Below are 13,818 nucleotides of genomic sequence, written 5' to 3' on the forward strand. Positions count from 1 at the left end.
TATTATATTACTATTGTCACAGATCAGAAGAATTCAACAGGTAATATTCCAAACAAGAGGCTTATTGGCTCAATGCCAGTAATCAAGCAATGAGAGCAGTTGAGTAACTAAGATATGGATGACAGTTCTTATCTGTTTTAGATGGTGAAGACTGGAGATGGTTGGACCGGATGACTGAAGCCGGCAGCAGACAACAGAAGACTGAAGAGTGACGGGTAGAAAAGAGGATTGTACAGGTAAGTATCATTCAGGTAAGTAGTCAGGTAAGTGGTTCAAGGTGAACGATGAGACCAGACAATGGTAAACTGATGGGTGCTGGCTTATATAGTGTGTGGTTGATGACGATCAGAACTTAGTGATTGTGAACAAGTGGGTGGAGTGTAGAGTTCTGGTGCTGAGGGTGTTGCTGACTCTGGAGAAAAACCAGAGAAAAACCTTACTCTAACCCCATCCATCCCCCCCATGGGCAGCTCCCGATGACCGCGGTGGATGATAGGGGACGGCCTCTGCCTCTTGGTGCCAGATGATTGGGATGGTTGGTGTGGAACTCAAGTACCAGTGATGGATCCAGGATGTCACCATGGGCAACCCAAGATCTTCCCTCTTGGCCGAAGGCCTCTCGGTCGACGAGGTATTCTAGTAGATGGATGTAAGCTGAGTTCCAGACCCTCTCGCTCTCTTGGAACAAATGGTGGACAGCTGGAATGTTGGAAGGCTCACCTGACCAGGGAAACATGAGCAGTTGGTAGCCGAGTATGCACTGGAAAGTTGTTAGTCCTGTGATTTGTTCATCGAGGAACCACTGGATGGGACTGACAATGATGCCTGGAGGGAGAACGGGTTCAAGAGGAGTGGTAGCGGATTCTGCATTGTGCATCAGCTTTCTGGCTCTTGTCACTAGGTGGCTAAGTCACAGTGAAGTTAAATTGAGTGAAGAAGAGAGCCCAGTGAGCTTGATTGGTGTTCAGTCTCTTGGCTTCATGGATGTACTGTAGATTGCGGTGGTCTGTGGCTCCTTCCAGCCAATGTCTCCATTCTTCTAATGCCAGTTTGAGATTACCTATGTAGTAATATTGTTGAATATTAGGTGTCCCCAACTAAGCAAACCAGAGAAGACAGTGGCAAGGAACCCAAACTCCAACAAGTGACAGAAAGGAGGAAAAAATACCTTGGGAGAAACCAGGTTCAGTCAGAGGGCCAGTTGTCCTCTGGCCAACTAATGAACAGTGCATAATTATGATTCAGGCAGCATTACAGGTCAGAAGTCAGATTGAATTGGAACATTTAAAATATTTAATACTCTGCTTTTAGAAGAGCAAAAAATTCCCCAGGCCTACACTGCTGCAAATTTGGCAGCAGCTAAGGCTGCTATCATGGAGGAATTCGGCGCAATGTAACAGTTACAGATGCTGCATCCAATATGGTGGCCTGTGCTAGGGAGTTCAACATACAACACTCAATCTGTATTGCATGTGCTTAATTTGATGGTCAGAAAGGCGTTAGACCAGACTCCTGGATTTGTTGACCTGAGAAAAAGGCATGTTACATGATATTGACAAGGCATTACACACCATGCTCTTGTCATTCACATCATCCCTATTGTCAAGTTCTTGTACTGTATGCTTTGTGTCATTGTTACTGAGTTAGTATGGCGTCCCTCAGAAATCCTTGTTTCTATGTTCTGTGTAAAGGAAAGACTTACAAATGCAGACACACCTAGGGAAACCACAGCTAAAACTGCATCAAGAAGTGGAAACCCATTGGAACAGCACCTTTCAGATGTTTCAGTGACTTTATGAGCTTAGAGAGTTGGTGGGTGCAGCTGTGGCATCACTTCAAACTGATACTTCTCCACTCACACCTGAGTATTTTTACACTGGGGAGTGTCTTGGTGTTCTGTCTCCTTTCTATGAGACAACTGTGGAGCTGTGTAGAAGCAGGCCTCTGCATCCAAAATAATACCACTACTAAAAACAGGGGCCATTTTATCAGACAATGAATGATCCAAACAGCTGGCAGAAATGATTATCCGGCAACTCAGAGAGAAAATCCATGATTTGCAGTCCATGAATACCCTAACTTTGCCAACTTTTCTGGACTCACATTTTAAAATGCTAAGGTTCCTCAGCCCATCAAAGGGCAATGAGGCTGTTAGAAGACTCACTTCTGTGTATTCGTAATTTCGCAGGAAACACAACCACCAGCAATGCAGGCAGTGCCAGCTCAAGATGGGTGACCTTAAACATCAGATACGATTTTTAAGCTGTACACTTTGTTGACATTTAACTTGCATTTAATAACCAATTTTGCCAATTTTAGGTGACTTTTGGCATCATTTAGATGCATTTGTCCAGCAGACAAAAAAAACAATACAGCTGATGCAGTGGTGGAGGTTCAGTGCTACTTGGCTGAGTTGAATATTCCTAGAGGAGAGGACCCTCTAAAATACTGGGCAACACATTTTTACCCAAATCTTTAGGTGTTGTCAAGCTTCATCTGTCCCATATGATCAACTCAGCCCGAGGACAGTGGAACAAATATTGTTTTTAAGCAAAAATAATTAAGGTTTTCCCTCTTGTTACACAAGCACTTCCAGTGCCTTCTGTCCTGTCTTACACAAGCACTTCCACTGGCTTGTGTCTTGTTTTACATGAGCACTACCACCTTAACCGCTTTCACTCTATTTTATCCAGTCTAGACTTTCCACCGTTGAAAAACTATATCGGCTTGGCGTCCTTGATTAGTGTGCTCCTGTCTACTACCGGCATAGCCTGTGACGCAATCAAAAGGTGTCGCTAATATCTACTTCTGTGTAACATTGTTAAAGGGCTATACTCCTAATTTGGCTCCTACAAATAATAATAAGTGAACAAGCACATCGCTCCACTAATCCAGATTTTTTTAATCAAACCACAAATCTGTTTGAAGAACCAAATTAGCCAGTGATCAGTTATCAAAATTAGAAGATCTACAGCTACAGGCACTTGCCTTGCTTTACCCACACTATAAGCCTGAATGTGAGGGAGGGATTAAAACACATTCAGGAGGTTGTGGCAAAGGTGAAAACTATTGTTGAGCACTTTCACAGGAGCACTACTGCATCAGAACGTCTCAAAGCAACTCAGACACAGATGAGCCTTGAAGGGTTAAAGCTCAAATAAGATGTAGTAACAAGGTGGAACTCTACCTTTTACAAGCTACAAAGATTTTGGCAGCAAAAAGATGCCATAAATGCCACACTTGCCCTTGTAGCATCTGCACAGGATCAGTTTAGCCATCCAACTCTAGAATTGTCAGAATGCTTTTAGTTTTTTTAACTCTGCATGTAAATCATGAATAGGCCCCGGCAAGTCTGGATCAAATTGACCCATTGGCATCTTTGTTACCTCATTTGAAGCAAAGCAGAAAATGTCCTCACCAGCTCAAGGGACTTCAAAGAGTCACCCTGGTTCACCCCATGTGGGGCTAATGGCCAGGTGGCCCACAGATACTGGTCAAAACTCCAATACACATCACACACACAGTGAATATATTTACATTTAGCCTCAAAATATGACTATGCCAAAGTGTACTTTTGATGTATTCAAGTGTGCAGGCATGTATCCATATTATATAAGCTTAGTTACGACTGTAGTTGTGTTAGTTTCACTCTAAACGTTATATTCCAGTATAAACTGTATCTCTCCCTTAATGTCTTTGCCACCTAGCATGTTTAGTTTTGTTTTAAACCTCTCTGAATGTTCTAATTAACAATGTATGTTATGTTACTGTGAAATGCATTTTTCTATTTTTAATAGTACTGCAAAGAAAATGTACTCAGATCTGACATTCCAGATACTATGCAAATTAGGTCGTAAATGGAGACAAAGAAAAAGTTTGCCCGCCAAAATTGCACCGACGTCATTGGCTGGCGCATCCAAGGAGGCGGTTTGGTTTGTTTGTCCTTAAAAGACAACGACACGCGCTGAAACTCCTGCAGAAAGAAGTAACCACAGCACCTAAACCTATGCAAGTATAGAACCATTCCTTTCAAAGCGTTTTAAGCTCCATTTGTAAGTTGAGTTTCCTTGCTGGCTCTCAAAGGTTTTAACTGTTTGTAATTTTGCCATTGCTTTGATCACCTCTGTTTTCTTGACTTTACTTTCATTTTATTCTATGTATTTTAATCATATATTCGTAGTTCATATCTATTAAATACATTATATTCATGCTCGATTGTTTCTGTTGCTCATTCAGAAAATCAAGTCACGTCTACGTTTCGATTTTGCAAACTGCTTTACGTTTTAATGCTAGAATAGGAAATTATTTCTCGTGGCCAGAGGAATAATCTTCTTTTATAATATTTGATAAGAAAAACTGATAGTTTGCTGGACAAACTAGACCAGTCTTTCTAAATCAACTATTAAACTAAAACTAATCCTGAACCATATATGTAATTAATTCACAATATATGTGCATAATTCCCTTTTTGGTCGATTTGTATTATAATTGATTGTAACGCGTTATGATTTAATTATATATATATATATTTCACCCATAATTTGAGCTAGTTAATTCATTCATTCATTGTAATTCGTTACATCCTTATCAGCCCCAGCTTGCCAACACTGACCCCTGATAAGTGGGATATTGTAAACAATGCCTGCAAGTTACTAAAGCCTTTTGAAGATATTACAGCTGAATTCAGTGCAAAATTTTGTAAAATGTCAATTTTCTAAATAAAGTTTGACTATATGCATGTTATGTGTGGTTTTCTTTGCTTCTAAACAACACAGGTAAGTGACAGTATCTAAAGTTATTCTAATTGCAAGGGGGCTGCAAGTCAACCAGTAACAGCTGGAAAGTTTGACTGTTCATGACTAGGTTTCGGCAATGCTGAATTAATTTACTTGGCAGAGCCCCTGATTCGAAGGAGTGAGGATCCACTCACTTGATGGAAAGCACAACAAGACGTTTATGAAGTTTTAATGGACATTATGAAGAGGAGACTTTGCATAGTTGCAAACTGTGCTCCTGCAGAGAAAATATTTTCAAAAACTGGGCAAATCATTTCAGAGAGGAGGAACAGGCTGAAACCCAACAAAGTCAGACAGCTTGTTTTTCTGAATGCAAACCTTTCCTAAAATCAAGACAAATGTCATTACCCAGCACATGCACTGCTCGCACCTGTCACAGCTTGCCCATTCACTCCTGATTCAGTGAGTAAAGACACTGCAGTTCAAGGTACTACATTCTCTGCTGCATTTGATGTGAGAAAAAAACTTCCCTTAGTGCCCTTGTTCAAAGAGTTGTAAGTGGATAGCTATTTTGGAGTTTTTGAGACAAAAGATGTATGGCCATTATTGCTGCAGTGCCGGTTGTCAGGGAAAGCCTTGGAAGTTTTTTCCACACTTTCAATAGAGGATAGTTTACAGCAGGGGTGTCCTGGAGGGCTACCATCCTGCAGATTTCAGTTCCAACCCTGCTCCAACACACCCGTCTGTAATTATCAAGCAGCCCTAAACACCATGATTAGCTGGTTCAGGTGTGTTTGATGCGGGTTGAAGCTAAAATCTGCAGGGCGGTAGCTCTCCAGGACCAGGGTTGGACACCCCTGGTTAGCAGTATGAAACTGTGAAGGCAGCTTTGTGCGTTCGAGTTGGTTACAGAGGTGTCGTGTTTAGAGTCTGTTTTCCTGTTCTGTTCAAGTCTGTGTTTCTAATGCCAAGTTTACACTACAGGACTTTAAACGTCGGCAGATTGCTGTGCTGTTCAGACTACATGACTTGCTGTGGAGTCTTGAAGTCATTGTGGTGTTCACACTACGGAAATGATCCGCAACGGGGTTACACACTACATGAGCTGACAACAACTGTCACCCAACGACTTTATTTGAAAATGGACATTGGGAAGAAATTTGATTAAATTTTGAATTAAATTTAATTAAAATTAAATGAACCCTTTCACACATAAGTTTAAAATATTCTAGCTGACTGCCCAGAGTTAGGGCCACCATTAGAAACATTTCCTTTATTGTTTCCATGACGACGCGTCATGATTGTCAAGTGACACACCGCGGCCACACTGTATGACAGATGAATCGCTTTTCTCACCATGTCATCAACTATCTGATATTCCAATTCTCATATATTTGCAAGTGTTTTTCCAATTAAAAAACGTACATCATGATCTTGATCTTAATCTATAACGCGAGATGGGCGCCGCCTTGTTTGTTTGCGCTTCAGTTCAGAGAGTCTTGTCAGTCGGATTTATAGGCTACAGCACGTGAATTCATCCATTTGTACCGAAATACATGTGGCCGGTGAACTGGGAGAAGAATACAGTGAGCTTTATAGTTACTTACACAATGTGTATCTGATATGAATAAACGTCGGCAAATTATAGGCTATTTGAATGGATTGTTATTGCTGCTTCCATAGACATCAGTATATATTTCATTGGCTGTTGCGTCGCGACAAGTGACAACACAGGATATCGAGTCGGTCGACAGCTCCACATATTTAGCATGATAGATATTTGTCTGCCGTCAACGAGGTGTCAGTGACGCGTCAGCGAGCCTCTTTAATGTGTCGTTGAGTAGTTCACGCGTAAAGATTGGCGAGCGCCGATCACTCACTGATTTCCCCCCGATCATAGCCCAACCTTTCAACGAGCTCGTTAACTTGCAAATCGGGCTTAAAAACCTGTTGTGTAAACTTGGCATAAGTTAGCTTGTAAAAGAAAACCGGCGAAAAAAAAAAATCTACATCATGTATCAGACATCAGCTGCCCTAATTTCTAAATATTGGCATCGGCCAGAGAAAAACCCATATCGGTCGACCAGCTAACCAGTTATTGTTCAAAAACTAGTTCTTGTCTATTTAGAAAGATCGACAGATAAAAAATATTAGGCAATGTTTAGCAAATACACAACCCACAGCTAAAACCAGCTTCCAGATGTCATCAGAGGAGCCCCAACAGTATATTAATATACAGATTGAAAACATTTTTTACCAGTGCGTTTATTCACTAAAGAATAATCTAATAATACAGTGGAATGTTTTTTCATTCAGCTTATGTCCTTTTATTTATAATTTTAATTTACATTGCACCATTTCACAGCAATACTGAAGTTTATGTAATATATTGATTCAGACATATTGATCTGAATCAAATATGATGCCTCTACTCAATGAAAATTAATTTCATACAGATACATATCTTGGTGCTATTTTAACACCATCAAACAGGGTCTCAAATCTGAATGATTTATAAGATGCATCTGTAAGTGTGATGACAAAATAATGTTTTATTACACTGATCACAATTAAGTTGCCTCCCTCCAGAGTAAATGCACAGGTTATTTTTGAAATTTTTTCAGGTTTCTAAACCTCTTGTCATGCTGATGAACACTGCAATTTCTTTGCAGAATGAGTTTGCATGTGATGTTTCAGGTCTGTGTGAAATGTGAAACTCTTCTCACACTGAACACACTTGTAAGGCTTCTCTCCTGTGTGAACTCTCATGTGAATCTTTAGGTTTGCTTTGTTTGAGCGAGTCTTTCCACAGTGATGGCACATGAAAGGCTTCTCTCCAATGTGAGTTATTACATGATTCTTAAGGTGATCGCTGTCTGTGAAACTCATTCCACACTGATGACATAGAAAACGGTTTACTCTTGAGTGAGTCCTCATGTGGAAATCAAGGTTTACTTTACGTCTGAAGCTCTTTTCACACTGATCACATGTGAATGACTTCTCTCCAGTGTGAATTTTTGTGTGGACATTAAGGCTTCCTTGATGTGTAAAACTCCTTCCACACTGAGAGCATATGAACGGCTTCTCTCCAGTGTGAATTCTCATGTGGGCATTAATTGTTGCTTTATGTGAAAAACTCATTCCACACTGTTGGCAGGTGAAAGGTTTTTCTCCAGTGTGAATTCTCATGTGTTTTTTGAGGTTTCCTTTTTCAGTGAAACCTTTTCCACACTGTTGGCAGGTGAAAGGCTTCTCTCCAGTGTGAATTCTCATGTGGACGTTAAGGTTTCCATTTTGACTGAAACTCTTTCCACACTGAGGGCATGTGTAATTGCTTTCCCCAGTGTGAACTCTCATGTGGACTTTAATCGTCGCTTTATGTGTAAAACTCTTTCCACACTGTTGGCAGGTGTAAGGGGTTTCTCCCGTATGAAGTCTCATGTGGACTTTAAGGCTTCCGTTTCTAGTGAAACTCTTTCCACACTGAGGGCATGTGTAAGGTTTCTCTCCAGTGTGAATTCTCATGTGTTTTTTAAGGTTTTCATTTTTAGTGAAACCTTTTCCACATTGTTGGCAAGAGAAAGGCTTCTCTCCAGTGTGAATTCTCATGTGGACTTTAAGGTTTTCATGGTGATTAAAACCCTTTCCACACTGAAAGCAGGTGAAACTTCTAGTTCCAATCTTTTGACAACTTTTTTGTGAGCAAGTCTTTTCAGTCTGTGAGCAAATAAAATATTTTTCTGCAGTTATGAAATCTTCCTTTACATCAAGTTCTTGACTCTCCTCTTTCAGTGGCATCAGATCTATTGTGAAAAAAAGACAAATAACCTTAGTTTAATGGCACAAAGCAACAGACATCAAAACATTTAGACCAGTGGCCATTATTCAGGCCCCTTATCACCCCCGTTAAATAAAATGTATTGTTATGAAATTTCAGACAAACTGCATGTCAGCCGTTTTTCATGAAGTATGATATTTCCTAAGGCACTGTTTACACCTGGTATTAAGATGCATTTTGGCCAAACGGAATATGAATGGACGACGTTAAATACAGGTGTAAATGGGGTGTAAAATGTTTTGAGCTTGTCCACTTTCGACCACTTCCAGAGGTAGTTGAAAATAGGATTGTTTTTGTAGTGAAAACGCTTATGTGGTTGAATGTGTTCGAACAGCCACAAAAGACCCGCCTACTCTCCACCTACTGACCTAAAGCATAAGGTAAGTGCGCGCTAGCCAGACAGGATTTAAACTTTGTCAGCTGAATACCCTTTGGTTTGAAGATGAAAAACGTATCAGCACAATTCTATCAGTGAGTACAGTGGTTCAATATTAATATTATAAAGCGACGAGAATATTTTTGGTGCGCCAAAAAAAAAACAAAATAACGACTTATTTAGTGATGGCCAATTTCAAAACACTGCTTCAGGAAGCTTCGGAGCATAATGAATCAGCGTGTTGAATCCACAGTTCGGAGCGCCAAAGTCACGTGATTTCAGCAGTTTGGCGGTTTGACACGCGATCCGAATCATGATTCGTCACGCTGATTCATAACGCTCCAAATCTTCCTGAAGCAGTGTTTTGAAATCAGCCATCACTAAATAAGTTATTTTGTTTTTTTGGCACACCAAAAGTATTCTTGTCGCTTTATAATATTAATATTGAACCACTGTACTCACATGAACCGATTTAAATATGTTTTTAGTACCTTTATGGATCTTGAGAGAGGAAATGTCATTGCTCTCTATGTAGGCCTCATGGAGCCATCGGATTTAAACAAAAATATTTTAATTTGCGTTCCAAAGATCAACGAAGGTCCTAAGGGTGTAAAACGGCATGAGGGTGAGTAATTAATGACAGAATTTTCATTTTTGGGTAAACTAACCCTTTAAACTTTACCAGTCTGAAGATGAAAAACATAAAGCACATTTCTATCACACACTCACAGCGTTCGGCTGGTCTTGCGGCTGTCAGAGCAGAAACGAAAGCTACTGCTCTCCGTATGTTTGTCCGTTATCTCCGGACGTGTTCATTTGTAAATTGTGTGAGCTTATTTTGTTCATTAGATACATTTAACCGCCCATTCACCCTCCCCTCAAAGAAATCAAGACAAAAGTGGTTGAAAAGTGGACAAAAGAGATGGATTAAAATAGCAGGTGGAAACGAGTATGTGTCTCCCTAATCCACTTGTAATCCTATCTTAATACCAGGTGGAAACAGGGCCTAAATTATTTGACATTGGCACAAAATTTGGTAGTGTTCAGCAGACAGGTTTCTTTTGGTTTTTTGTTTGTTTTTGTTTTTTACAAAACAAAAAAAAAAAAAAAAAAAAAAAAAACCTTAAAGCATTTGAAATGTCAGAAATTCATTTTCTCTGTATCATTATGTTCCTTGGTTTATAACAGTGGTCCCCAACTTTGCTCTCTGAGAGCTACTGTCTTGCAGAGTTTAGCACCAATCACAATCAAACACCTGAAACAGCTAATCAAGGTGTTCAGGATAACTTGAAAATTAAAGGCAGGTGTGTTGGAGCAGGTTTGAACTGAAGTCCCTGGTTTATGTTGATTCTAACAATATGCAATTTGTCATTGTCCATTAATTTGCTTGTCCACCATTTTGAAGTTTGTAAAAAACAAAATCATTGATACACCAACAAATCTTTACCAATTTTGTCCAGAATCTGCTCTGCTTTTGATATTCTTTTCCATTTCTGAGAAAAGTCTTTCAGAAGTTGACCATTTCTATGTGTTTCCCTATTCTATGTTAGCCTAAAATCATTTTGCTTGAACATGTTAAACATATCCAATCATTTTAATTTTGCAGCTTATAAAAGGTTAAAATATATGTTTAAATTATATCTTAAAAATACTGTGGGGAATAGCAAATGTAAGTTATATTACTGAATCTGAATTAGCATTCTGCTGCGAACTTGGCACATTTGGTGTGGAAAGTGTACATTTAAATACAGAAATACACTGCTATTTTACATATTACATTTCAAACTGAATATTGCTACCCATAAGCTTCCATAATTGTGCTCATTCTCGCATTGAAAGTGCTCCTCAGGATCAACGTAAAACCTTTCTCTTTATGTGGCACACTGTGATAACCAACCAGATGGGCAAAAACTCCTGTGTGGCAAAACCTCTTTAAGAAAAGGACTTTAAGAGGTTCTGAGAAAGATGTGTTCATCAGCCCAATTTATCGCTACACTGACTGCCTGTTAGTTTTCATTTGACTTTTAAATTTCTGCTAATTACACACAAAGCTTTGAATATAACTAGCGTAACAGATGCACCAGTAAGCCTCACTCTTCTGGCCTAAACAGGTGCAAAGATTTGAACTAGTTCCTCACTACTTACGCAACCTTCTGCTGTGTTGTAATCCATCATGTTCATTATGGTTGTACAAAAATCCACCCTGCTGATGGACCTTTTAACATCGAAATCCACAAAAAAGAGGTAGATCATTTTTCTGTCTGGCTCCTAAAGTAGGATTGTCCAGGACTCTCAGTTTTTATCTAAATTAAAAGACGTGTTTTCAGAATAGAAAAAAAAAGAAGGTCTTATTCCTCAAATAATAGTTGTTGACTAAAATCAGCTGAATTACATGTAGGCTAAATGGTTACAATAGCCAGGTTTCCATTCAGGGATTTTTTTGCGAAAAAAGTTTAGCGCTTAAATACCGATATAGCTGATGGAAATGGCAATCATCGATACATTTTTAAAATCTTTTTCCGTTCATCTTTAGTACATATATTCTATGTCGATACTACAAAGGTCGCAAAAATTGGTTTGGAAACCCTTTTTGTCGAGGAAAAGGGCTTTAACGCAAATAAATGTGGTGTCACATGACAGAATTAGCCTATACACAGCGTCTGTGTTCGTGTGTTGTTCCAGTTAAAACAAATCTCTGCAGCTCGACAAAAATAAGCGGGGGTGTCTGTCAAATTAAGAAGACTGTTGGCGTTTTCAACACTGACAAAAAGAAAGGTAAAATAAAATACAGAAATGTTACTTATGTATCTGAATAAATAAAAGTAGCCTAGTGTCATAAAATCAAGTGTCTGTTTCGATTTCATGATTAGAAGCGGTTCTAGCCTACATGACAAATGTAAATCACGACACTTATAAATGTAATTATTTGGATCTAATTTGTTTTGAAAATGGATTTTTTCTTTTTTTTTTGGAAAATCTCTCTCCATTTCCGTCACCTGATGGAGTTAGGGTTCCTTACCACTGTCGCCTCTGGCTTGCTTTTATATATAGCTTACAAAGATCATATTTGATGATTTGTACTCAGTTATTGAACCAAATGGAATCAACACCGAACTGACTTCAGCTGAACAATGACACTACTGTCTTTCTGAGCTGCTTTAAAGCAAGACTGAACTCTCTATGAATTATTGATCATTAATTTCCTGTCTATCACTGTAAAGCTGCTTTGAAACAATCTACACTGTAAAAAAGAATTGTTGATTAAATAAGGATCAAATGATCTTTAAGAATGAAACCAACCTGTTTGTTCCTCAGTATCTTCTTGTTTCACTCTGAATGTTTCTTCAATCTTCATTTCTTCACTCTCCTCTTTAATAAACGCCATCTTTATAATAGTGTGTCACGTGAATCTCAGTAGCTTCACCATTTTTTCTCTGTTGGACACTGTCATTAATAAGAAGAGAATAATTAACAGAAAGAATAAATCTCTAGGTGCGTCTAAGTCAGCTCCCTAGTTCGGTAGTCAGTGCACTGTTGAGTTATATGGTCTTAAATGGCCTAATTAACACAAAAAAGACACTAAAGTGGCAGTACAAATGAATAGTTATGAAAAATACTTGCTGTTTAATGATTTGTAGATTTCATTCTATAGATTCCACTTTCAAGAAAACATTTGCAGTTTTTTGTTTAAGTTGTAATTACACATGTTAGTGTATGTTTTTTCGCTACATTTACACTGTTTTGACCAGCATGTGTCGTCAGCCCGCGGCGATTCGAGCGATGTGAATCACTGAATCATTATGCGAAGAATTTGGTTCAATTAACTGAAGCTGCGTCTCATTTTGGAGGCCGCATACATTATCGAGGATGTCTTATTTAAAGGGCTAGTTCACCCAAAAATGAAAATTCTGTCATTTATTACTCACCCTATGTCGTTCCACACCCGTAAGACCTTCATTCATATTCAGAACACAAATTAAGATATTTTTGATAAAATCCGATGGCTCAGTGAGGCCTCTATTGACAGCAAGATAATTAACACTTTCAGATGCCCAGAAAGCTACTTAAAACATATTTAAAACAGTTCATGTGACTACAAAGGTTCTACTTTAATATTATAAAGCAACGAGTACTTTTTATGCAGCAAAAATAACAAAATGGTGACTTTATTCCACAATATCTAGTGATGGGCGATTTCAAAACATGTGAGCTTAACAAATCTTTCGTTTCGAATCAGTGGTTCGGAGACTGTATCAAACTGCCAAAGTCAATGAACTATTTAAGTTTCAAAACACTTACGACGTAATGAAGCCTCGTGTGATTTTGGCGCTCTGAACCACTGATTCTAAACAAAAGCTTCATGAAGCAGTGTTTTGAAATCTTACGGGTGAAGGTCTTACGGGTGTGGAACGACATTAGGGTGAGTAATTAATGACAATTTTCATTTTTTGGGTGAACTAACCCTTTAAGAAAAGTAGCCATAATAAAATTTACTTATTACTCGTGAGGTGTAAAATACTATAATTTATTTCTTATTTTACAATCTAACGGTAACTTTTCTTAAATAAGACTCCTTCAAATGCGACCTCCGGAGGCTGCAGCCTTTGAAATGCTAAAAGCTCCGTTTCTCTCATAACTACTTGCCAGTGACCGAATTCGTGTTTACAATGAACTGATTCACGATAAAGCTGGGAGCGAAGTGAGACGCGCGTCTGTTACTCATATGTTGATGCGCTTTACTCACAAGAAATAACGTTCTGTAATGTATGATAAAGCGTTGCATTCAATAACAATTCATTCATGTTGCATTGATTGTAAAACAGTAACATTGAACGGTATGTTTCGATTTAAGAACTTGTTTAATGGTT

General features: G+C 38.8%; 3 protein-coding genes across 7 annotated transcripts in view; 1 reads left to right on the top strand and 2 right to left on the bottom strand.

Annotated features, from left to right (window-relative positions):
- LOC127510680 (gastrula zinc finger protein XlCGF8.2DB-like) overlaps positions 1 to 13,818 on the top strand; it is a 220,351-nt gene that overhangs the window by 67,908 nt on the left and 138,625 nt on the right. The gene's annotated exons all lie outside the window — the stretch shown is intronic.
- The window catches only part of LOC127510610 (gastrula zinc finger protein XlCGF57.1-like), a 151,214-nt gene that overhangs the window by 24,545 nt on the left and 112,851 nt on the right, over positions 1 to 13,818 (bottom strand). The gene's annotated exons all lie outside the window — the stretch shown is intronic.
- LOC127510649 (gastrula zinc finger protein XlCGF52.1-like) overlaps positions 7,038 to 13,818 on the bottom strand; it is a 7,312-nt gene continuing 531 nt past the window's right edge. Inside the window, exons 2-3 of the mRNA XM_051890500.1 lie at positions 12,251 to 12,394; positions 7,038 to 8,539 (exon numbers count right to left, since the gene is read on the bottom strand). Of these exons, the coding sequence (XP_051746460.1) occupies positions 7,377 to 8,539; positions 12,251 to 12,335 (1,248 nt within the window). The 5' untranslated portion in view covers positions 12,336 to 12,394 and the 3' untranslated portion in view covers positions 7,038 to 7,376. The remainder of the gene's footprint in view (positions 8,540 to 12,250; positions 12,395 to 13,818) is intronic.

The sequence above is a fragment of the Ctenopharyngodon idella genome, chromosome 4, assembly GCF_019924925.1.
Source record: "Ctenopharyngodon idella isolate HZGC_01 chromosome 4, HZGC01, whole genome shotgun sequence".
NCBI lineage: Eukaryota > Metazoa > Chordata > Actinopteri > Cypriniformes > Xenocyprididae > Ctenopharyngodon > Ctenopharyngodon idella.